Below are 23,913 nucleotides of genomic sequence, written 5' to 3'. Positions count from 1 at the left end.
CTTAAAAACTGTTTTTTTTTTTTTTTTTTTTTTTTTTTTATGGAGGATAGGTAGGCGTTGTGACACTTTTGTCCTGTAGCGGATTCTTATTCACAACTAGAAATAGTTTAACCACACTTTGTCTAAATGAAATTATGTACTCAGGAAAGAAACACCTTCTGACGCAAAATATTTACTTACAAAAAATTCCTAAGCTTGATGTTTACGATTCTGGCATGAGAGGATTGTGAGGTGGTCTTAAAGTAAGCAATATAAGCTACGTACCATTTACTATCATCATTAAGAACTTCCGTTCGAACTTATTACTTGCATATTGTCAGACACTAAAGATAACAAACCAGAGCTGATATACATATTTTGATATGAGTCATCGTCTTACAATAGTAAGACAGCTGAGACGGTACTCACGGTAGGCTTTCTTCGAACCGATAAATCATATGGCGACCGGTTTGGCCTAGTGGGTAGTGACCCTGCCTACGAAGCTGGTGGTCCCGGGTTCAAATCCTGGTAAGGGCATTTATTCTTGTGATGAGCATGGATATTTGTTCCTGAGTCATGGGTGTTTTCTATGTATTTAAGTATTTATAAATATTTATATATTATATATATCGTTGTCTAAGTACCCTCAACACAAGCCTTATTGAGCTTACTGTGGGACTTAGCCAATTTGTGTAATAATGTCCTATAATATTTATTTATTATTTATTTATTGTTGATGCAACAATGCGTGTGACATGTGCAATGCAATATACTGCTGAGTTACGGCGCTCCTGAGTGATATACTATAGGTCTATCGTTTTACTGAGACGGACGCTATATAGTCCTCCTCACCGTCTCCGACGACGGCGACTCCTCCAAATGTTTTTATTCGGAGACATAGAACGCTCTGATATGACTTGCAAAGCCAAATTTGGTTTTGAGAATGCGATCACATGGTGCGCAATGAAGCTGGCCAGCTGGGTTGTATAAGTATACGAGGGCTTCGGTCGCGTCTTACGGAGATGGCGCTTAGTATCCAGGTCTTCTAAGGCCTATATACGTCCCACTGCTGGGCACAGACGTACTCACATGTTTGAGATGGCTTGGGCTATAGTCCCCACGCCAGCGGGCCAGCCCAATGCAGTTTATTATTATTATGGTAAGTAAAAAGTAATATACAGTTTTATTTAATCGCAAAAATCAGAGAAGTCCTCTTCTAGATTCTAGAAAATCACCATGCGACGTTTTGAACTACTTCTTGAGATAAATAGTAGACCACATACTTTTATTTTTCAAACATAAAATGTCAAATTTCTTTCACATTGTAGGTTTAATCATCAGGAGAGCAGCAAGCTCGGCCGGATTTCACCTTTCCATAAAAACGGAGTTACGTTCTCATTTTAAAAACTACGTGTTGGATTGTAATGACACTGTATATACATTTAATGACATGAGGTAATAGATAATTAGTTTATATAGGTCCAGTTTATAGAACAAACGAAATAGAGCAAAAAAAGTTTTATATGAAACGCAGTATTTTTGAAGTGAAAACTTCTTTAGCGGCGCTGAGCACTTTTTGTGATGGGGAAAAAATGTTAAACTCGTGACAGGTCACGTGACCGACAGATTCGTCAGATTGAAAATTCGTAAGACGGACACGCGACCTGATCGAAAAACTCCATGATGGTTCTATAGTACCTAATTATGATAGTGCAATTAAGAGTCGTTGAGATTGTGGATGGAAGTTTATTTTTTCTGAGAGATAAACTTTCTAATGTTAAATAATTGTAATAGTTCTGAAGTGTTACATTTTTAATGTAATATAAATTGTCATGTTTGTGTACTATAGCGGAATAAATGAATATTGTATTTCACCACATAAATGATAGTACTTTTACACTGATAATTAAAGCAATTAGTGCAAAATTATTCCCTAAGCATTCCAATTCCGTTAATATTCAAGTTTTCACTTCTGCCGGCACTCCCAGAGTGCAACCCGTTGTTTTTTTTTTTACTATAGTATCTGAAGCTACATAAACCAATTAGAGGCATAGATATACCTTATCCTGTTATACGTACAAAGTTTCATAACAATTTAGCTAGTCGTTTTAAAATGAGAACGTAACTAAAGCCTGCCCATTAATATATGATCACGCGCCATATTGCGGAATTTCACTGGAACAAAATTTTGCATACTAAACTGAACTGTCAACCTATACATGAGAATAACAGCGCCCTCTTGACAATGATCATATATTTCTGGTTGGGCTTTACGTTTGTATGGAGAACCGACTCGGACTCTAAAGTTCGGTGGGTTATATTTGTTTTGTTGAGAAGTAAGTAAGTAAATATTCTTTATTGCACCAACAATTATACATTTTACATACGTGTAAAACTACAAATGAATTTTAAAGGAAAATAGAACCAGGTAACAACAGGCGGTCTTATCGCTAAAAAGCGATCTCTTCCAGACAACCTTTAGGTAGCAGGAAATTTCGAACTCATACAAAAGTCAACAGGTAGTGCAAGGAGCTAAATATGGAGACTATTAAATACAAACACACATACTACTTATATAAGTATTAAAACAATACCGAATATACTAATAAATATACAATATAATATAATACAATATATATTTATACTTACACATATACAATATATAAATGGCGACTTAAGGTAGAGATAGAAAGTATAGTTTCAGCTGATTTTTAAAAATACATCCTGGCAAAATCTCAAAAAATAACATGAGGCATTACGGTAAACATGTGTTTAAATCTTATTACGTACAGGAAAGAAAAACAATTTTCCTTGAGCTTATTTCAATAGGGAAAGAGTCTTTGTTATTGTTAAAGACTTAATTTAAAGTTAAAAGCCATTATGTTATTATGTATTTTGGATGGGTCTGTTATGTATACATATAAGCTCAAATTTAATAATTCTGCTTATTAAAAATTAAAATGAAACTATACCATATGACTAATACCAGTAGGGCTAAGATGGTCGGCTCTTTATCATTTGTCACCATACCTGTCCCGTTCTAACAAGTATGTAAGTGCGAAAGTGACGGGCATAGTGACAAGTGATAAAAATGGAACCATGATGCCGCCGCAGGTGGGAATGGGAAGACAACATATTCGTTAGCGGTAGTGTAAAACACTTATCTCTACTTAATTAAGTTACATAAGTAAATGTGAACACAGCTTATCTATCAACTGATGAGGGGTCACGGTCATACGTAGTGCGTTTAAATAAAAATCAAGAGTAGTTAGGCGCGTCCACACGACGGACAGTATTGACAGTACCTACGTAGCCTCACTTGCCTGTAGCATCGTTGGATAACAGAGCTGCGAAACCGAAATTTGCAAATTACGGGGATCTTTCTCTTTTACTCCAATGAAGGCGTAATTAGAGTGACAGAGAAAGATGCCCGCAATTTGCGAACTTCGATTTTCGCGGTTATAGCCCAGATTAGCTACCGAGATTGTTATGAACAAGCCCAGCTAAAACGTTGGCTTGATAGTGGAACGGCAGCGAGTAGAACTTAAAATGATTGACGTCATTATAGGTACCTAAAATCACTCAAGGGGTGGATTTCCAAAAATAACGTCCAAATCTAAGGCTTGAACTTAGGTGAAAACGTAGGACGTATATAAATAAACCCTTCATTGAATTTAATATCAGTAAGTATGTGTATGGCCTACGTAAATCAATATTGATAAATAAATAAGCCTCTCAGAAACTGAAATACTAGACCCAAATGAAACTATACGTAAACAAATCAATTGGCAAATGAAGTAACTTACAAAATACGTACGTTTTCAGTTTATATGGCCGATGGTCAAGGGGAGGGGTAGGGGCATACATTAAGTTACAAATTGTGTCCTGTAGGAACAGCAGCAACCCCCCCTGCACTCCCTTAGCGACGCCCTTGGACGCTCGGGAATCAACCAATAACATCTCTTCTCCGCTCCGCTAGCTTTGACTATAATCCTGACCTACCAACTGACGCGATTGAGATTGCGAGTCGTGTCAATGCCATGTCATATCAATATCTAATTACTACTTACTTACTTAATGGCCCAAAATGAGTCATGGCCTCCGACACGAGTACACGCCAGTTGTCTCGATCCTGTGCCATCTCCCACCAGTTATCGGCCTGGAGATCGCGCAAGTCCGCTTCAACAGCATCGCCCCAGCGATACCTGGGACGTCCGATAGGCCTCCGCCCTACCGGGCGTCCCAGGTGTGTCCTAGGTAATAACTAATTAAGTGGACATTTTTAATACTCTGAATTCCGCTCAAATTAAAGCGGTACAAGTGTGGTATTAGAGTAGCCGATATATAAATATAAAATTGATGTACACGGGAAAGCTTTGAAGGCTTATATAAGCCTGTATTTTAATATTGTTGATAAGGGATATAATATATTAAAGCTATCATTCATATATGAAGATTAGAAACGTGGTGTATTATACACCGCCGCTAGAATATTAATGTAGTAGATGTTTATATACTAGTTTAAAACTTGTAACTTTAATAAATGTCGGTATTTATCGTCGAATTGAAAATACTTAAAAAGTGACCAAGGCCTCCAGTGCCTAAGGCTGGAATCGAACCAGCGTCCTCTCCATTCGCGGCGGATGCCTAAACCGCTCTGCCACCTGGGTCACGGCGGCATGGATCGAATTTTCCTTGCTTTGTTTTTTTTTATACTACGTCGGTGGCAAACAAGCATACGGTCCGCCTGATGGTAAGCAGTCTCCGTCGCCTATAAATAAATACTTAAATAAATAAATATTATAGGACACTAGTACACAAATTGACTAAGTCCCACAGTAAGCTCAATAAGGCTTGTGTTGAGGGTACTTAGACAACGATATATATAATATATAAATATTTATAAATATTTAAATACATAGAAAACACCCATGACTCAGCCTATGTACGCCTGCAACTCAAGAGGAGTTATGCGCGTTGCCGACGCTAACGCCCCTCACCCCTCGTTGAGCTCTGGCAACCTTACTCACCGGCAGGAACACAACACTATGAGTAGGGTCTAGTGTTATTTGGCTGCGGTTTTCGGTAAGGTGGAGGTACTTCCCCAGTTGGGCTCTGCTCTAGATCTGGAATGACATCCGCTGCGCTGTGCCGTACCACACAGAGCAAGATGTCATTCACAATGCCCATACCTCTCTTAAATTCTACTTTGTGAAATACCTTAAAGGCCCTCTAAGAAAAAATACATATTAAAAAGAAATACATAATATTTTAGCCTTTACGAAGATGTTTCACATCTTTTGGAACGCCGACATAGACGTAAATATAGTCCTTGGTCGTGCCTTCAGTCGAACTTTTGGTTATTTCTTCTTTTGGTTGGTTTTTTTCTTTTTCTTCACTACTCTCGGTTGGTATGTTTTTTGCTGTCATTGGTTTTACTGTGATAAGAGTTTCCCGGGTCTCTTGAGGCATAGATGTCGGTAGAAAAGGTATTTGTGTGACAATCGCGCAAGGCTGCTGACAAAAAGGCATACAAGTCACACAGGCTGGTGTTGTGGTTAGCATCTTAAGCAGTTTCTTGGGACAACATGTTTTCGTAACAATCTTTGGTGGAGAGACAGACCCCCTTTTTGTAACTCGCATTTCATAGTCTTCGTAATCAGAGCAACTGGGCTGGGTAGGACAACCTGAAAAAAAAAATAGGTAGTTTGTTGTTAGAAAAAATGATAAATTATTAACTAAACCTTGTTTCTTGGGCCAAATACTAGTATAAAATTATACTTTAGAAATAATTTTAGTACAAAATGAGTACAAACAAAAGCAGGCGGTAATCGCTTACCATCATTTCGTCTACTCGTTGCCTCCTATATCATAAAAAAAAAACTTGTCTAAAACTCTCTTCAGAGTTGGCACATCTTAACCCTAAGCTTGGTGAATGGTGGTATCTTTAAAAATAAGTACACATTTTTTATTACCATTTAATTGTTTATATACCTAAACTAACGTGTTTATCTATCACGTGTAATTACTAATTTGATAGTGACACTCATCCTTAAAAAAAAAAACCTTCAATCATCTTATCCTGAAATTGGGAAAAAGGAAGAAATGTGGTTCTTCCTTTTTCTCGATTACAAAATAATACGCCCTCGGAATACTCCAAAGGGCGTGAAACGGCGCAGAATAGGGCAGAGTGACGCTCTCTTGTGTCAGAGGCTCAGAGGCCAAGATCCTGTTTCGGTCACTGAGCCAGTGAAGTAGAAGTAGTAGTAGAATGCTTACTCAATACGTTGATAAAAACTCATTTGTTTTAAGTCAGCTTTGCTTATTTGTAATAAATTAAGCCTAATAAGTATTAAGTTATAAGCGACTTATTATTAATGCGTAAAAATTGGTTTATGGAGCTAACTGAGCTGCTTAAGCTTACTGAGTACTCTATAGTTCCTATCATCCACGATGACGCGCAGATTTGTCAAATCTAACCTTTAATAGCATGGCAATACGAGTCAAGGCACGCGTCTTCGTGAATGACACGATCTATTTGTGTATGAACTGATAACCCTTTAGGCCCAGGGATCGAAATTTCACAGGCAAAAAACGACCTTGAGTTGTTAAATTTGGAATTGAGTTTTCCCTGTCATATTGCTGACACGATATCGTAATACTCATGTTAAGGGGTTATCCATAAATTACGTTACGAATTTCAAGATTTGTTGACCCCCCATCTGTGACAAGGAGGGATCACTTTTCAGAAGCCATTTCTGTGACGTCACGTATTAAGTAATTTTGTTTTCTACAAAAAAAAAATCTGCTAATCGCATTTGGTACTATAATTTAAATAGAAAATAATATTAATGAAAGATATATTAGATTTTATTAATATGAAACCGATTAGGAATAAAAAATAACATGACAAAACGATTATCATTGCAAAAGGTTTTTATTTAACTGTAGGTACAGTGAAGACATCCAATGTGACAATATGTCAAATTTTAATGTCAAAGTGCATGAGACGTAAATTTAGGGTTGCCATCTCTAAATTTTTGAAACCAGGACAAGACGCGTGAAAACCCAGGATTTTAGAGTCCAGAACCCGGACATGTCAACAGGTTTTTTTAAACAGGTTTTGCGTGTGTCGCAGGCGGTCTAAGACTTTAAATTTTTAAACCCGGACTATTAATGAAGCCCTCCCCGGACGCTTCCCGGATGCCCTCTAAACTAGGACAAATCCGAGGAAACCCGGACGGATGGCAACCCTAGACGTGATGGATGACCCGTAATTAAGTAAAACAGTACCTTGGTCATTTAAATCGTAGTCTGAATCTCCCAGAGTGACTATATCGCTTAAAATCGACTCATGAGGTGGTAACGTCGACCTTGTTCGTCCGTCCGTTCGTGTGATCTTCATCAAGGCTTTCTTGCAAGGCGTGACAGGGGGACAACGTGTAGTCCGCGTAGGGCTGGGAGTGAAACGTGGTGAGCACATGTTGCGGCATTTTTTTTTAGGCGTTTGAGTTGTCAACGTAACTCTGCCATGCAGTAATTTGCCACTAAAGTTCTCCTCCGATTTTGCAAAGCAGGAGATGAAATCTATGCAAGCTGTAGAATTTAAAGGCATATTAGTTAGAGAAAGAGTCACACATTGAAACTTATCCTTAGCGTATTTAATTTACAAAATAATATTCATCTTTGCCGCATTGTCCCGGCATTTTGACACGGCTCATGGGAGCCTGGGGTCCGCTTGGTAACGAATCCCAAGAGTTAAGGCACTAGTTTTTACGAAACCGACTTCCATCTGACCTTAAATATCAAGTGATATTTCGTACATAACTTCCGAAAAAGTGATTGGTACGAGCCGGGGTTTAAACCCGGGACCCCCGGATTGCAAGTCGCACGCAGCGCATGCTCTTACCGCTAGACCACCAGCGCTTTATCATAATATTAATATTACATTGAACAATAAATTTGTATTCAGATTTAATATCTGAACTTCCATTATTTTTATCCAGAACTGTGAAGATTATTAAATTTGCTGTAAGTACATAATATTTAATTGTGTTTTTAATTTGTTACAGGTAAGGATATACATTACGACTCGACTGCAGAATAGTAAGAAACGTCGTCGTTTAAAGTTTTAAAATTTATTAAACTCCATGACTTTTTATTGACCGATGCGTTAGCGAAGACGTCCGTTTTGACTCGGGCATTTTGCTTTCGTATGTCCGGATGTTCTCCTCTACTGGTCGCAATTTTTTAACGGGTTGAAATTTTGTGACCAGATATTATGATGAAATAGTTCTTTTGTCTATCCAGTTTATGGATTTTTTCGAAATGTAGAAGTTGGCATAAAGGATTTAAGCGCCAATAGCGTTTATGGCGCTTAAGACCATTGTGAGTTCACTATGATGACGACTCAACGAACTAAGCATTTTTCACTTTTACATTTTCTGAACTTAACGCAAGGTCTACAGCTGACAGAGCTACTTGTTTACAATCGGTTTATTTCATAATCGGCAAAGAGATCAAAAGTACAAAATAATACCATCGGCCTAAGGATCTGTCATTTTTATTACAAGCTTTTATTTAACTTGCCCTGCGGTGGCAGCATGGTTCCATTTTTATTACTTGTCACTATGTCCGTCTCTTTCACGCTTACATACTAGTCAGAAATTGACAGGCATGGTGACAAATGATAAAGAGCCATCTTCCAAAAGGAATTTATTAAAATACTCTACTATCGCAATTTTCGCATTAACTCAAGTTACCAGGAATCCCTACAACACTACCAACTGCTATCTCTAGAAAACAGACGCAAACTGACTGATGCGACTACTTTGTTTAAAATTATAAATAATCTAATCGATTCTCCTACTTTGTTATCTAAAATAAGGCTTTCGTGTAGTAATCGTCCAGCTCGTTCCTCACGTAAAAAAAAAAATATCTATTTTCACCCCCCCACTCGAAGAAAAAATACACAAAAAAAAAGTTTTCTCTCCCGTGCGCCTGAAATGTACAGGGCGACTGGGAAAAAATTACAGAAATGGATTCCATAATTCATAACCTTTCTAAAAAGGTACAAATGTTGACATGTTTTACTAAATTATTGAAAATAATAACATTAATTACAGAGCAGGTTGCGGGTGTGCTGGAAGCGTACGAGACCCGGAATCAGTTTGTTTGTGCCACTTTTGTTTTGTTTGTGCTTTGTTTGCCTTCATCTTATCTTGACTTATCTTTTGTTATCGTTTTGAGGTTCAAGGTCAGGACAGGTTGCCTTCGGACATGTTCGTGTGTTATGATGGTATGGCTCGGAACCGGTATTGAAACGCCTGCTAATATCGTTCCTAAACCGTTATATTATGTCGTTCATTAAACATTCTTTTAACAGATATCATTCATCGGTGCAAATAATATTTCTTCGACTATATTTGAATAGCCCTGACCTGGAAGATGCCCGGAAAACGGAAACATGGTCACCCTAAATTGACTTGCGCCGTGGAGCAAGAGTTGGGTGTATTGGGGATAGGGTGGGAGGAGCTGCCCAGGACCGGAGTCAGTGGAATAAAATGGTTCGAGCCCTTCACCCCAGCAGAGGGTAACAGGATGGAAAGAAGAAGATATTTGAGATGATCTTTGCTGTCAACTCACCGTTAGGATCAGTATTATTCTGGGTACCGTTAGAATTAGTATCATCCTGCATACTAGTGTCAATGTCAGTATCTATCAAGTCCTCCGGCTTCAATCCGTACTCCTTCATCACCTGTTTGAACTCGAATTTCTCCAATTCTTTCAAATCATTCTTCTGCTGGTCGTTTAGAATGGGTATTCTTGTGTGGGACTCCATCATGCGACGATTTTCGAATCTCTTGCAATCCCTAAAAAATATCTCGGGATTTATAAAAGCTAAGTGTGATAACTTAAAGTTGTCAGTACTATACAAAATATAATAAGCTATTTAAAGCTTTTCTGATAATCGTTGCTCTTTTATTACAAAGGGGTCAATGGGGAGGGCTCCCGGCCTTTAAAATATCCTGTTATTTCTTCTACTCTAGTAAGATTTTACGTTTTTGTGGATGTGGATAAATCCATTTAGTATTGGTGATTGTTGATTGCTCATCGGAAGATCAGCGCTGGAATTCGTCAGCAGTCAGCAACATGCTGAAATGAGACCATTTCGTGGCACTTTCTCCTTTTTACGTCTATGTTTTTCTAGTTTGTGTTTACGAATAAATTATTTCTAACCTATTCTATTCTATATGAGAAAGGTTCACAACATACTCCGGTATTGTGAAACCCTGGAAATATGGTGCGTACCTTCCACTCTATTAACTGAGTTCGTAAACGTAGTCAAAACTTTTGCTATTATACTATCCGCAAACCAAACTGATGGCCAGCAAGATCGTAAAACTTCTCTTTCACACTTACTTGGCATGGCAAGAGTGAAAAAGACGGCAATAAATGACCCTTGTCAGTTTGGATCGCGGATAGCATGGTATCTGTAGACGGCGGGGCTGACCTGGCATAGAACTGCCGCATACAGAACAACATGGAAATCCATGAAAGAGGCATATGTTCAGCAGTAGACGCAAATATGCTGAGAAGAGAGATAGTACCTGCACAGAGCACAGGAGGCGGAACCCTGGTTCATGTTCTTCGCGCAGTGTTCGCAGGCGCCTTTACAAACAAAGGCGGCCACTGATGGGATGAGGAGTAGCCAGATTAGAAGCATTTGGGAGCTGCAATGAGAAAATTAGTACAGTTTAATACATGTATTTTAGGTAAATATAGATATTCAGTTATTCACCTTCCAAATATCCAAACTATTGCATCGTGAGCGAAAGGACACACGGTGCTCTTGGACATCTGGGTGAGCCGTAATTTCCTCGTGTTGTATTTAGTAAACAGAAAAGATGAATATAATAATGTTTTGACGGACATTCGTACCGTCAGTCAATATAACATTATGAATTCATCATGTAAATATAAAGCCCCTTATTCATAAAACTTCAAATGCCTATATTAAATTTTGTCTGTTCAAATAAAAATCTCAATGTCGGATTCAAATTAATTTCAACGGCATTGTGATTTCTCAATATCACGTCTTATTGTGCCCGCAAACGAAGTGCTTTATTACAGCCTTTTCAACGCCACATATCTAGAAATGAACCAAGGTTGTTGACATAGCTCAGATAGGTGCCAGTCTTGGGTGGCAGGGGGAGGACACATTGCTCATAGGACCGATAGCCTACGAGTATGAGGCAGAAAGGTTCTTTAGTGGCGATCGCGAATCGGAAAACATAGCAGGATCGGAAAACATAGCAGGATCGGAAAACATAGCAGGATCGGAAAACATAGCAGAATCGGAAAACATAGCAGGATCGGAAAATATACCCACATCAATATGGTCCGACGATCAGGTTAAGATGAGTGAGGGTAGCGCACGACCAGTCACCCCCTGGGGATGGATATGTCAAGCAGTAGATGTCTTTCGGCTGACATGATAATGCTATTAAATTGGAGATAGGACTTTCTGTCTCGACTCCAGTAGCACAGGAGCGCCGCGACAGTATCTCGCCCGCGATTCTAGTTTTAGTAATTAAATATGTATGATACTGATTACTGATCTGTCATCAGTATCAAAAGTGACCGTTTTTGGTTGAAAGTTGACATAATGCGTAATTCAACAGGTCCTCTAAAGGAGAATGGAATGATATCAGATTTTTAACAATGTAACAATAACAAAATATTGCCTTTGTATATCCCTAAAAAACCAATGACTTTTATAAACAGAATAAATCAATCTTTCATTAAATTGCCATCTTAACTTTCGTAACCGCATCACAGAATTCTAACAAGATTAAACGCAAAACTCCATAATTTGATTATCAGTTCACAAGCTGAAATTGTATCGAGATATATACAGGTTGTAGGGTCAAAGGGGCCAATAAAAAAGTTTTTAGCGTTAAATTAAACGTAAAAGATAATATTGAGAGATTTTCGATAAACCCTTATACCTTCGCGGGGAATATAACGAAGACTAATCATCAGTATCTAAAGAATCTTTTTTATGATATATGAGGCAAACGAGCAGACTAATCGCCTGATGGTAAGCGATTACCGTCGCCCATGGACACCTGCAACACAAGACGGGTTGCAAGTGCGTTGCCTGCATTTAAGATGGGATTATGCTCTTTTCTTTAAGGTTTGAAGATTGTATCGAAATACCGCGAGCGACACATCATTCCCCGTTCAGCTCTGCGAGGCAGTAAGTTTCTGGAGAAACGCACAGTTGAGGACTGCCAACAATCTAAGGAAATGCTAGTATAAATGTTACTATGTAGTACAATTGAAAAAGAAAATCCACAGTCCGCCATTTTGCCCGAATGATAAAACAGGAGACTTACAAAACAAGATGAGGTAGTAAATCAGTATTTTCACGTTAATGCTTGTGTTTACATTCGTTTCACTTTAAATACTAATAATTAACGAAATATTCACTACTTTCAACCGAAAACTCACGCGTTTTAATGTTTAGCTCTCCAAACATTTGTCGAACGTTGCGAGAGGCGTTCGGTACATACTAACATATCGATATTGATGTATTACGTAAACATGTTACTCAAACATAATACAGCACAGTATCGGCTTATTGCTCTGAACACTTAACAGTTTAACTACATATATAACTGTTCAAAGTTTAGTCGTGTAAGAGCATGTGCACACAAACGTTGATTCTGTACAAGGCTCAGGACCGGTTTTTAAAATACCGGTTTATTTCGGTTTTCCTCCGAAGTTTTATAAAAACGCGAACGTTTTAAGAACTTTATTCTCATCTAAACAAACCCGTTTATTCGCTAGCAACGCAACGGCCTGTCGGCCTGGTGATTTTTATTGTTCTAAACTAAACCGATAAATTTGACAAGAACTGTACTCATAAAAACCGGTAAAAAAAACGGTTTTTAGAGCGAAACCGAAATTAAAAGGTTTTGCGCCAATTACATGTGTCGGCCTGGAGGTTTTTATTGTTTTGAACCAGTTAATTTGACAAGAACTGTTCTCATAAAAACCGGTTTAAAATAACGGGTTTTCGACCGAAACCGGAATTAAAACGTTTTACGCCAAGTATATGATAACGGTTTGGACATTTAACCGGTTTCCGAGCCTTGATTCGGTTCAATAACGCTCATTTCACACTAAAACGTTTGAATGATTTAGAATCTTATAGAATGTTTGTCAAAGCTTGTATCAGTTTAAATGGCTGCTGTTTTTTTTGTTCCTTGCGAAAACAACAGTGTATTTGTCATTTTAATAGAGTCAGGTCACCTTAGTATTTACAAGTAGATGCCGGGCTCATAAATACTGTCACTCTCGTAGTTTAACATTTTACTGATTTGTCAGTTTGAATGACAGGAGTATACATGTTACATTTACTATGACAGACAATTCCATCGATCCTTCACGCTCATAATCCAAGGGCGTCCGCTAGCTGGCGCGGTTGCACGGAGCGGATGAACGAAATGGAAACGGATGAGCGGGTTAACGAAAAATAGTATGAGCAGCGCTAACTGCCGCGGAGGCGTACGACGGATTTTATCTACGATGGCACCCGCGTGCGTGCGCCCGCTTTATGCACCCGGGCCCTTAAACCATGGAGTTCTTGCATGAATGCGACAACTTATTAAATCAGTGCGACACGCGCTCATACACCTGGGGGCCTGGCCAAAATGACAATCGTACTACGACAAACGTTAACAAAAAGAAAAAAATGTATCGAGATGACAGATGCTACGAAAAGTCACGTGACTATTTCCATACATTATTTTAGTTTGTATTGCCGTTTACTATCAGCGATTGTCATCTAGATTGGCTATAGGTACCCTGATTACGCGATATTAAAGAAGTCCTTTTCGAACCTTTGGTTAGCAAACCAAAACGTTGGTAGACTTGATAGCCTAGCGGTAAGAGCGTGGGACTTTCAATCCGGAGAGCGCGGTTTCAAACCCCGGGTCGTACCAATGAGTTTTTCGGAACTTATGTACGATATATCATTTGATATTTACCTGTCGTTGTTCGGTGAAGGAAAACATCGTAAGGAAACTGGACTAATCCCAAGGCCTAGTTTCCCCTCTGGGTTGGAAGGTCAGATGGCAGTCGCATTCGTCAAAACTAGTGCCTACGCCAATTCTTGGGATTAGTTACCAAGCGGACCCCAGGCTCACATGAGCCGAGGCAATGAGCCGGGACAAACGCTAGGAAGAAGAAGAATGTTAGCAAACACAAAACAGACAATCGGATTGAATGTGTATCATATCAATTTCAATAAAATATCCCTTTACCAAACCTAAAAATTGCGTTACGACTTACAATATAATCAATCTTTGGGTAATATGGCCATCGATACTGCCGATGATTTTGCCAACTTCAAAGTGAGATCCACGTGGGATCGAATTAACATTTCATGTTCTTCACTTCAGCCAGACGGTATAAACAATAAATTATGGCCTCCAGGGCTCTAGCCCGACACGGTTAGAGGTAGAAATACCAAATGCTCTTAGAACACAACTTTGTTCGGTTGTTGGGTTATTAATGTTATTATGAGCTCCTGTATAACTCTTGTAAGGTGATAGCTGGATTTTACAAGGGCCATGTGGGGCTACCCGGAGTTGACACCAGAATGGTGGTTAAACCCGTGTAAAGATTAATTCTTCATTATACGCACACATTCATTTTAGTTTACTGGATAATAAGCTCCACGATACACGATAAGCAACGTTTATGAGCAAAAAGAAAGAAATTAATCAATAACTGATGTCACAAAGATGGCGGTCTACAAGAAGCCCCCGACTTATAATTTAATACCTGTACAATTTTGCACTCTAGTTTCGAAGGGTAAGCTAGAATTAAACACCTTGTTTAATTGTAAACAAGGTGTTTAATTCTGGCTAAACTATTATTCCACTCAAAACGAGTTAAAATCTTACGTATTCGTTGAACTAATGTTCGCGAGATATTTTTTATTGTAGAATATTCGCTGGTAGTAACAGCGACGTCTACCAGGATATTGGGTAAATACAGCAAATTAGGCGTTGTATACAATACGAGTATCAATCTAAACTATACAAGTTTGAACTCAAACACGTGGACATGTCTGAATCTCGCCTTAATAAATAATATTATGACAAAAATCGTAAAATAAATATAGGATTCGACTTTCAATCTAGATTGAAATCTGGAGTCAATAGCCTCTCCAGTTCCCGGGCCGAATGAAAAGAGATTCCAAATTATAATTTTCATGAAAGTGTTGTTCAGTTTTCTGATTATTTACGAGTGCTGGGTCGATTTCAATGATGGTAAATGGGAACGGTACTCCAACCAACGGAGAGTTCTTCATTTGATATTTAAGCACTTCACACACCTTACTTAGTTCAGTAACTGAGAACCATCACAATATAGATTCCTATAAATTGACATTGACGTAATTTTTACTGTAATCATATGTTGTGAAATAAATAAATCTAATATAATCTAATCAGGGACGGAGGAGACGATAGAGATATGCTGCATCTCACCTCTACGTATGGCTGCTTCACTGCCGTCAGCTACTGAATGAATTAAGCTGTGTGAAGCTCTTTAAGTAGTTAATATACTTGGTTGCTTTTTGGTGAATGAAAACATTGAGGGTTGGTACCCGTATATGTCTTTAGAACCCAGCGATTAGATGTAAAGTCAGTCAGGGACATTGTAACTATGGAGCAAATGTAACTACTCTAAAAATACAAGGACTCTAGAGACACTGTAGAGAAGATGCATTTGCCCCATAGGTGCAATTGGCCTGGCTGACCTTATAAGTGGGCTTGTAAAGATGACGTTACTTTGTCTTGCTCATTGCTGACGTAGATTTCGAAGATAGGCGGAGGACCGGAAAGCGTGTTTGTTCACCGTTTGTAAGTATAATAGGAGAAGGACGATAAAATCGCTACCCTGTCCCCGAAGTTCGTCGGGCCTAAGTTTCCATCCAATCACTCCACGCCATCGCCGCCACAACTAAATAGATTTAATAGCGCTATGCGTTTTGGTAGTTGATTTATTGTGGTTTTGACCTGTTAGATAAGTAAAGGGGGCGAAGTGCGCCTGCCGTCTAAGTGCGGCTACCCCTATATATATATTTGTATATATTAAAGGTAGGCGCACTTAGACGGCAGGCGCTTTTCGCCCCGTTCACTTATATTGTTAGATATTGGATATTTTACATTACTGATGATCATCAAACATATCCGTAGGAGAAGCTTATTTACTCTTACTATTACTTTAAGAATTAAATAACTAAAAGTGGAGAATCTGTTAAAAATCGGAAGTCTGTGCAATATTATTTGGACAGTCGAGAAAGAAAAGATCCGTAAATCTTTTTAAGGACTTAATCCGCTTAAATAGAATCTCCTTCTGACTTTATAACGTCGGTGAAAATTATGACGCAAGTTCCGTACATAAAGACTCCGTTGGTTGGACTACTAGTCAAATAGAGCGATTGTATCATTGTACCGTGAGTCTGCAATATTGGACTTCATTGAGCCTTTGTTTCGTGTACAATGCCACTTTGATATCGTTATTGAAAGCCACCTGAGCTTCGAAATAAATAAGATGGGCTTTTAAGGATTGAATAATGGGATATTTTGCTAAGGTGAATTATTTTAATGTATGGGAGTGTTTGTCTTATTTTTAGTATTTAGTGAAAATTGTGTACAACCTATCCGCAAATAGAGGTACCAATAATATGTTTCCAAAAACAGCCAAACCACAGCTAAAAAAGTACTGATCATGATGTGTTTTTCTATTCAACATATATGTACTTACGTTCGTTTCTTTAAACAATTCATGTTTCCCTAAGTGTGTATGTTTTGATTTTTTTAGTTTATTATTATTATTTTCTTTTTTTTAACTTAAATAAAACACTACTATTACAAGAAAAAAATAATAATAAGCACCACTATACAAATATACCCCCAATAAACGCCATATACGCCACTAAACAACAGCACACCACAACAACAAGCAACAGTACCCCTAGTGTAACTTTGATCGACATCATAACGTGACGAACGCGTTTGCGTTAAGTCTCATTTTGTATAGGATTTTGAGTTTCCAAAACGTCCCGCTTGGCGCGCTCTTTCGAAATCCAATACAAAATGAGACTAAACGCAAACGCGTACGTCACGTTTCGAAATCGAATTTATTTACACTAGGGGTACAGAGCAGCCGATTCAACGGAGCCGCCGTTTTGTTGTCGAAGTAGTGTTCAGTTTTAATTTTATAAAGCGTATATGTGTTATTCTATAAGGATATTTGTAATATGGGCCGTGTTTCTAAATCAATTTTTTAAATAAAATAAAATAAATAAAACCTTAAAAGAAAACACAGAATAAGTAGGCGGGTATGGCCGAAAATTTAGAAAATCTAAAAATAATCATCATCCTTACGCTTAACAATGTAAACTAATATTAAACAATGTAAAAGTACCTAACAATTACTAAACTGTCTGTACAATCCGTTTTAAAACTTTACATACACGGGTTCCGGAAGGGAACACGAAATACCTTTTATGCTTCTATCTGTAGTAAATTCTAAAATTTACTTCGACTACTCCGAACCGCGGGCTTTCCATTGCATGACGTAGTCATGAACGTAACATGACATTGGTTGCCCAGCGCCATGGCTGAGGATCGTAGTCATCGCCTTATGCTGAATGGCATCCATTTTGGTGTAAGATTGTTCTAGAATAAGTTAAGTTTCATTTTACACCAAACTATTATATTTCTAGTCATTTATACTTATGTATATATACATATAATCAATGGAAGTTTTGGAAGCAAAGCCATCAAAAATAAATGGGTTATAGTAGGACTTAGTAGTAAATTGATTTGATATTGTGTTTGCTTACTATTGTTTTGTCTGGCTAAGGTAAGCTTTGCTATTCATTGTCTGCCTCTACAAAAGATTAAAGATGAGAAGGACTTCCCCTTTCCGGGTAATGGAGTCCGAAGTCCCAATTAGTCAAGGGCGACAAGATTGAAACAAGGATTGACAAGGCTTTAACTAGGAAAAACTATACATTATTGGGATTAGTCCGGTTTCCTCACTGCGATTCGCACCTTCACGGAAAGGCGACAGTTAATGATTGAATGTTTAGTCGTCCTTAAATCCCAAAAAACAACCATTAGTTATTTGTCACGAACCCGAGAAAACATCAAGTGTAATTTTTTTACTCATCAGGAAAGCCAGAAACAACGAAATTATCGCCAATTTTCTCGTATTATACTTAGTCCCAAAATCTGATACACGTGATCTTGAACGGGCGTTACAATCATCAAGGTATCACCAAGGGGTAGGCCAAATATGATCCCGTGATGTCTAGACGAGCCTTTTCCGCTCGGCTACAAACGCTTGTGTATGTGTTTAGCTTGTAATAACACTAGGAAAGAATTCCACACATCACAGCTAAGCAGCTTCTCGCATAATTTCTCCAGTTTTTTAATCAGTATGCCTAACAAGTCCCTATTTAATGAGCCAGTAACATTAAACCGCCTTACTGTAATCCACCTTACCGATGTAAAACCAAATAGTCGTATGTGCGTCCAAACGGAATATTCTTAAGACATTTCGGTATTACAAGACGAAGTACGTGACGAGTATACGGACAGTGTTTTTGCTACCACACTTTTGCCTTGGGCTAATAAACCTAGTTGATTAGGGTTTGTTAAATAAGTGCTATGCCGTTTGGTGCCATTTCCATTCGTTCTCGAAAACTAGCGGCCCGAATCGAAGAATGAGATACGATAACGATAAGTTCTGGTTTAGATAAGTTCTCATGTAGATATCGTTTGTATGTCGTATAATTGACAGAAGCAGCTCGATTCGGGAAACTAATGTCACTTTGAGGTCAAAAATATCGTAGATAGATCTTATTGGGATCACAGCGGAATCGAAATAAACGTCAATTTTGACATGTCGTTTAGTTACCGATCTTATAAAGATCTTTCCAAGATCTTAAGCGTGTCTTAATAATTCTTCGAATAGGGTTGTTTCCATCTACAAATCTTAGGGCAGAATTGTATCACAATAAAAACTTTGGGATTATAACAACATGTTAAACTACTTTTAGGGGACCTGTAATGACCATATTTTTGTAAATATTGAATTTAAAATATGTTTTGGGTGTGTCACGTGACCAAACTCGAAACGTCATTGAATATTCTGATGACGTCACAACTCTCGGATTGACACTGTTGACAGGCGATAAACAACAAATGACAAATGTCAGTTGACAGTTCGTATCTTCTACGTGTGTATGTAGTTATGTGTCAAACCGTAAACTGTGACGTCACACAATTTTCAAAGAGCGTTTTGGGCGCGAAAGCATCTGTCAAAATATATTGTGTTAATTTAACATATTTAAAGCCGTTTTTAGTATAAAAGTTGAATTTTAGGGCAACTTTTAGTTAATATAGAACGTAATATAAGCGTTTCAAAAAATTGGAAACAACCCTATTGGGCCGTAGACTTTATAAGGCCAGCTATCTACGACTGAAATCCAACTAGCGCTACCTTTCGCGGCTCACATATTTAAACGAAGACGTCTTGCCAAAAATAGCAGACACTGGAAGAAATTGAATGGGCATCGGGATGATCTGTACTAGTGTTGGTTAAGACTCGAGTCCTTTAAGTCCTCTGCGTTGAAACTCGACTCAGTTTTTCAGACTCACATATTAAGTCTTAACTCGAGTTCTTTTCGACTTGTTAGAGACTAGAGTCTTTTGTGGGGACTTGAGTTCTTGTCAGAGAACTCTCAATTCTTTGTTTGCAAAATTTCGAAATGCTTTGTCTTAAAGTAATAAGTTGGCACACAATACAATAACGCAAAATTTCTTTACTTTTATTTAGGTTAAACCTATGAAATTGTTGACAGAGTCTTTATTCGGAGGCTCGAGTCCTGAGCTCTCTTAAAAAAGACTCAATAAATGACTCGCCTCGGGACTAAGACTCGGAAGCTTTTTAAGCGTTGAGTTTCGTAAAACCCTAAAAACGAGTAAAGACTCGAGTTCCTACCAATACTAATCTGTACCCGTACCATCAGTGACTGACAATGTCAAATCTGACATATACGCTATCGAGAACGTAATTTACTTTCTATACATCTCTCTTGCACTTATATACGAGTACGAGCGAGATGCATAGAAACTAAGTGTTCTTGATCGCGTTTATGTCAGTGCATAACTGTTGCTGTACTGACTTGTCTAAAGTCCTGGCCACTGGAGGCATTGGTCAGTTCTTCTTTGATATATGACATCTATTACAGTTCATGATATAAGTATATATGTGGTAGTATAAGTAGTATAATAAGGTATTTTAGGTACATATATATATAATGTATTTTCTGGACCATGATAGTCATGCTAACATTTGATGTCAACTGCTTCATTGCCGCTTCGTTATTTACCGTCGTAATTATTATATTTATCTTAGTAACTTAACTGTAGTTGGTAGCTGCGCGCAACTACGCTCCCTACAGGTGTCCACGGAAGACCAGCGTCAGCGTACTACTTCAGTAGGACCTGGCATTATGCTGAGTGTTCACCTTTTTCAGTATAATTATATACACTGTACAAGTTAGTTATAAGAGTCATTTTTTCTCTTTCTTACTCTATATGTATTGTATAACTTATACTGAAATAAATGATATTCATTCTATAAATTATTATATATTTACATCATATAAACTAGTGGTTCTAGCAGTTGTAGACCTCGCGAACTCCCATGGCTCGACCATTTTTAATAATTTCACAAAACTGAACCAACAGAAAATAAATATCGAACGCGAGAATTGGTTGAAATATGTGACCTGTAGAAAAAAACAGCCGGTTAACCGGGAATATCTGTTTTTGCCCAAGCTGAAATGGAGTTACCGCTGTCGCTCGGTTAAATTATATTCTAAAAAACACTATTCAGCATTCTAAAAAAAAGTGTTCGCTCTTAAATTAAATCCACTGACGATCGAAGATATAAAACGAAGTATCCACACTCATACATATTTACTACATTTCGACGGTGTTATAAACAACTCCTAAAGTATATTTTCGTACATTGACGCCGACAGTATACAGCGTCAGGCGTCAGAATATCAAACACGTACGGCGAATACATATTACATATGCGGTTTTCCTGTTATATTGCGGGATAAAAAGATAACGTAGCTACGGAGGTAATAGTACCTGCATTGTGTATTGAGGGCGGTAAACAAGTGTTAATTTTAAGCCCGAAGTCGAAGGCGAGGGCTTAATTAACACGAGTTCGTAATTCTTGTTTTTCATCACACTTGTGAGGAAAAAAAGCGAAATAATTCTTAAATTTTTTGTTTTACGTGTCGGTGGCTGCCATTCCTCAACCTACCAACGGAGCGGCAGCTGACGTCCACGAGGGTTCAGCATACCTAGCCGTTAACCAATAACCACTACACGAGTTTTCAGCCGGGAGGCGATTGGTCATAGAAATTGTTTCTGGCTCGCGGTCTAATTAATTATCTTGTCTATGCTATCCAAAGGTTGTCTGGAAGAGATCGCTCTTAAGCTCACTTTTTAGCAATATTGTCCCATGCAATTCTTCGTTAATAATTCATATTTACTTACATTAAAGATTTAAAAGTATTAATACCGCAGGCGAGATATCCAGCGCGAGTTGCGTGGTTCAAAAGTTTTAATAAACGAAAGATAATTTATTCACGACATTTTTACATTATGCATAAAGTATCAGACTATCCGGCCAATTCGAACGTACACTGATATCAGATTGACATCCTAACTAATGTCATTCAGTTATCGTGCATTTCGCTCGTACTTGTTCGTATATTTATTGGCGCGGGAGAGAGAAACGATACCTAAATAACATCATTCTGTTAGTGTACGTTCGAATTGGCATGTATCTATTAGCGGCCATTCGGCGCGAATCCGCATAAAAATCTGATAATTAGAGGGGAATTTACAGTCGAATGGATGTCTTAATTAACTGGCTTCTTTGTTCGCGCCGTTGAATGGACTAGGTGAAGGGATATTTCGCATTTAACAGTATTTATTTTATCTTGAAATGTTTTTATTTGAGAGGCGTATTTGTAGACGTTAAGTATTTGATTTCGATGTCAGTGCGTCGCGCTTGCACTTTCTAGCAGAAGGGTAAGAAATAAAATGTATAAATAAATGATAACATTGATAACGTAAAGCCCGACCAGAAATATATGATCATTGTCAAGACGGCGCTGTTATTCTCATGTATAGGGTGACAGTTCAATTTAGTATGAAAATTTTTGTTCCAATGAAATTCCGCAATATGGCGCGTGATCATATTACTGGTGAGGCTTTAACTACAGTTTGATAGAATGTAATTAAAAATAAACGGTATGGAAATTAAATTTCTGAATAGATTCTTGAAATCCTAAAATAGTAAGATAAGAAAGGTAAAATGCAAAGTTACTATTTTTGTAATTTGCATTTTACCTTTTCAAAACATTAGTTATTACGTAGGTACGTAAATCTAGTAATAAGGATTTAGCCCCATTCTCAACAAAACTATTTACAGATAAAAAGAATAAAAAGAGCAATAGAAAATTTTGTCAGTCTTTGTGACATTGTCACAAATTTTGTTTCACCGTTGCAGAGAAATATGAATAAGAATAGATTATAAGAATAATTTGTGGTGAATTTCTCTTAATTATAATAATTTAGAGCTAAGTTTGTGGCGTCAAAGTTTCGTTTCGTACCAATGAGTTTTAGTGATGAAAAACTTCATGGAAACAGCGGTAAGGAAGTCTGCATCCTACAAACATTTAAAGGAGTAGGTACTTTAGTTTTAGTGTCCACATTGATGTGGCCGAATTAAAGATAAAAAGAATAGAAGAAACTTAATTAAATACTAAATCAGTAAGGAATTGTAAATAGCGATCGAAGTAACCTCGCTTGATGGTATAAACAACACTTAATTAATTATCAATGGACCTTATATACTTCCAATAAGGTTCACTTTACATTGACAGTACGCATACAGGTAGTAGATAAGTACAGCTAAAAGCAGAAGCCGTATATCTTTATTAGGCGTTCATTAGCCTGCAATGACTGCAATCACAGACGTCACGACGGTCAGTATGGCGGGGTTGCGTCAAGTTAATGCGTTGGGCCCTGGGAACTACCTACCATGGTTGTAGCAATCATTGGTATGGTCAGTTTTATATCAGGCTTTGCTATATCTGAAACTATCACCATATACCTATGTTTATTTTTTTTATGGAAATAGTACGTTTATTGTGGCAATTCTGAATATTGTCACGTCACAGTTGGTGCAGAGTCAGCTCTGAAGAAAAACTTAAAAAAAAGTGGGCTGTTTAAAAGAAAAAAATCTGATTAATGGTTCAGAAAGGTTCCTAAATTGCAACACGTTAATACTTGTATCTAAGTATCTAAATGGAATCTTCTTTTTAGCATTTCATATGAAAACTTCTAACTTAGTTTTTTATTTATTTGGAAAAAATATCGCAAATTGCACACCTGTACCTATAGTTATAGGTATCATGGCGCTGAACGCATACAACATAACATCGTACGTAGATGTAAATCTGTCAGCATCATTACATCTACATGTACATCTAAATGTAGAATTCTTTTTTACCGGTGTGTGTTATTCTTTCAATTCGTTCGCTTCAAATTACCAAGTTTAATACCAACATTACCAAGAACTAAGAATGATATGATATAAATGTTGTACGTGTAAAGTTACGAACTCATATCTCTCGTGTCCTGGCGTTCTTTACGTGTTGTTATGTTTGACGTCGGTTCATTAATATGTTTGGTCGACATCAGTCTGACGGCTTCCTAGTAATCTAATAACAGGCGAATGACAGTA

The 23,913-nt window shown here is 37.7% G+C and overlaps 2 protein-coding genes across 6 annotated transcripts in view; one reads left to right on the top strand and one right to left on the bottom strand.

Moving 5' to 3' along the window:
- Positions 1-23,913, top strand: part of LOC133523339 (E3 ubiquitin-protein ligase znrf2) — a 261,718-nt gene that overhangs the window by 227,894 nt on the left and 9,911 nt on the right. The gene's annotated exons all lie outside the window — the stretch shown is intronic.
- LOC133523332 (uncharacterized) lies at positions 5,229-13,919 on the bottom strand. 2 transcript variants are annotated; one of them, XM_061858847.1, is made up of 5 exons: positions 12,381-13,919; positions 10,590-10,712; positions 9,625-9,851; positions 7,273-7,575; positions 5,229-5,666 (listed from the first exon to the last, which is right to left on the bottom strand). In XM_061858847.1, the coding sequence occupies exons 2-5, from the start codon at positions 10,703-10,705 to the stop codon at positions 5,251-5,253; spliced, it is 1,062 nt and encodes a 353-aa protein (XP_061714831.1). In that variant the 5' UTR covers positions 10,706-10,712; positions 12,381-13,919; the 3' UTR covers positions 5,229-5,250. The 2 variants fall into 2 exon arrangements, with proteins under 2 accessions (XP_061714831.1, XP_061714832.1); XM_061858848.1 differs by having other exon boundaries at positions 12,496-13,919.

The sequence above is a fragment of the Cydia pomonella genome, chromosome 12 (assembly GCF_033807575.1).
Source record: "Cydia pomonella isolate Wapato2018A chromosome 12, ilCydPomo1, whole genome shotgun sequence".
Taxonomy (NCBI): domain Eukaryota; kingdom Metazoa; phylum Arthropoda; class Insecta; order Lepidoptera; family Tortricidae; genus Cydia; species Cydia pomonella.
This window is presented reverse-complemented; position numbering and strand designations above follow the sequence as displayed.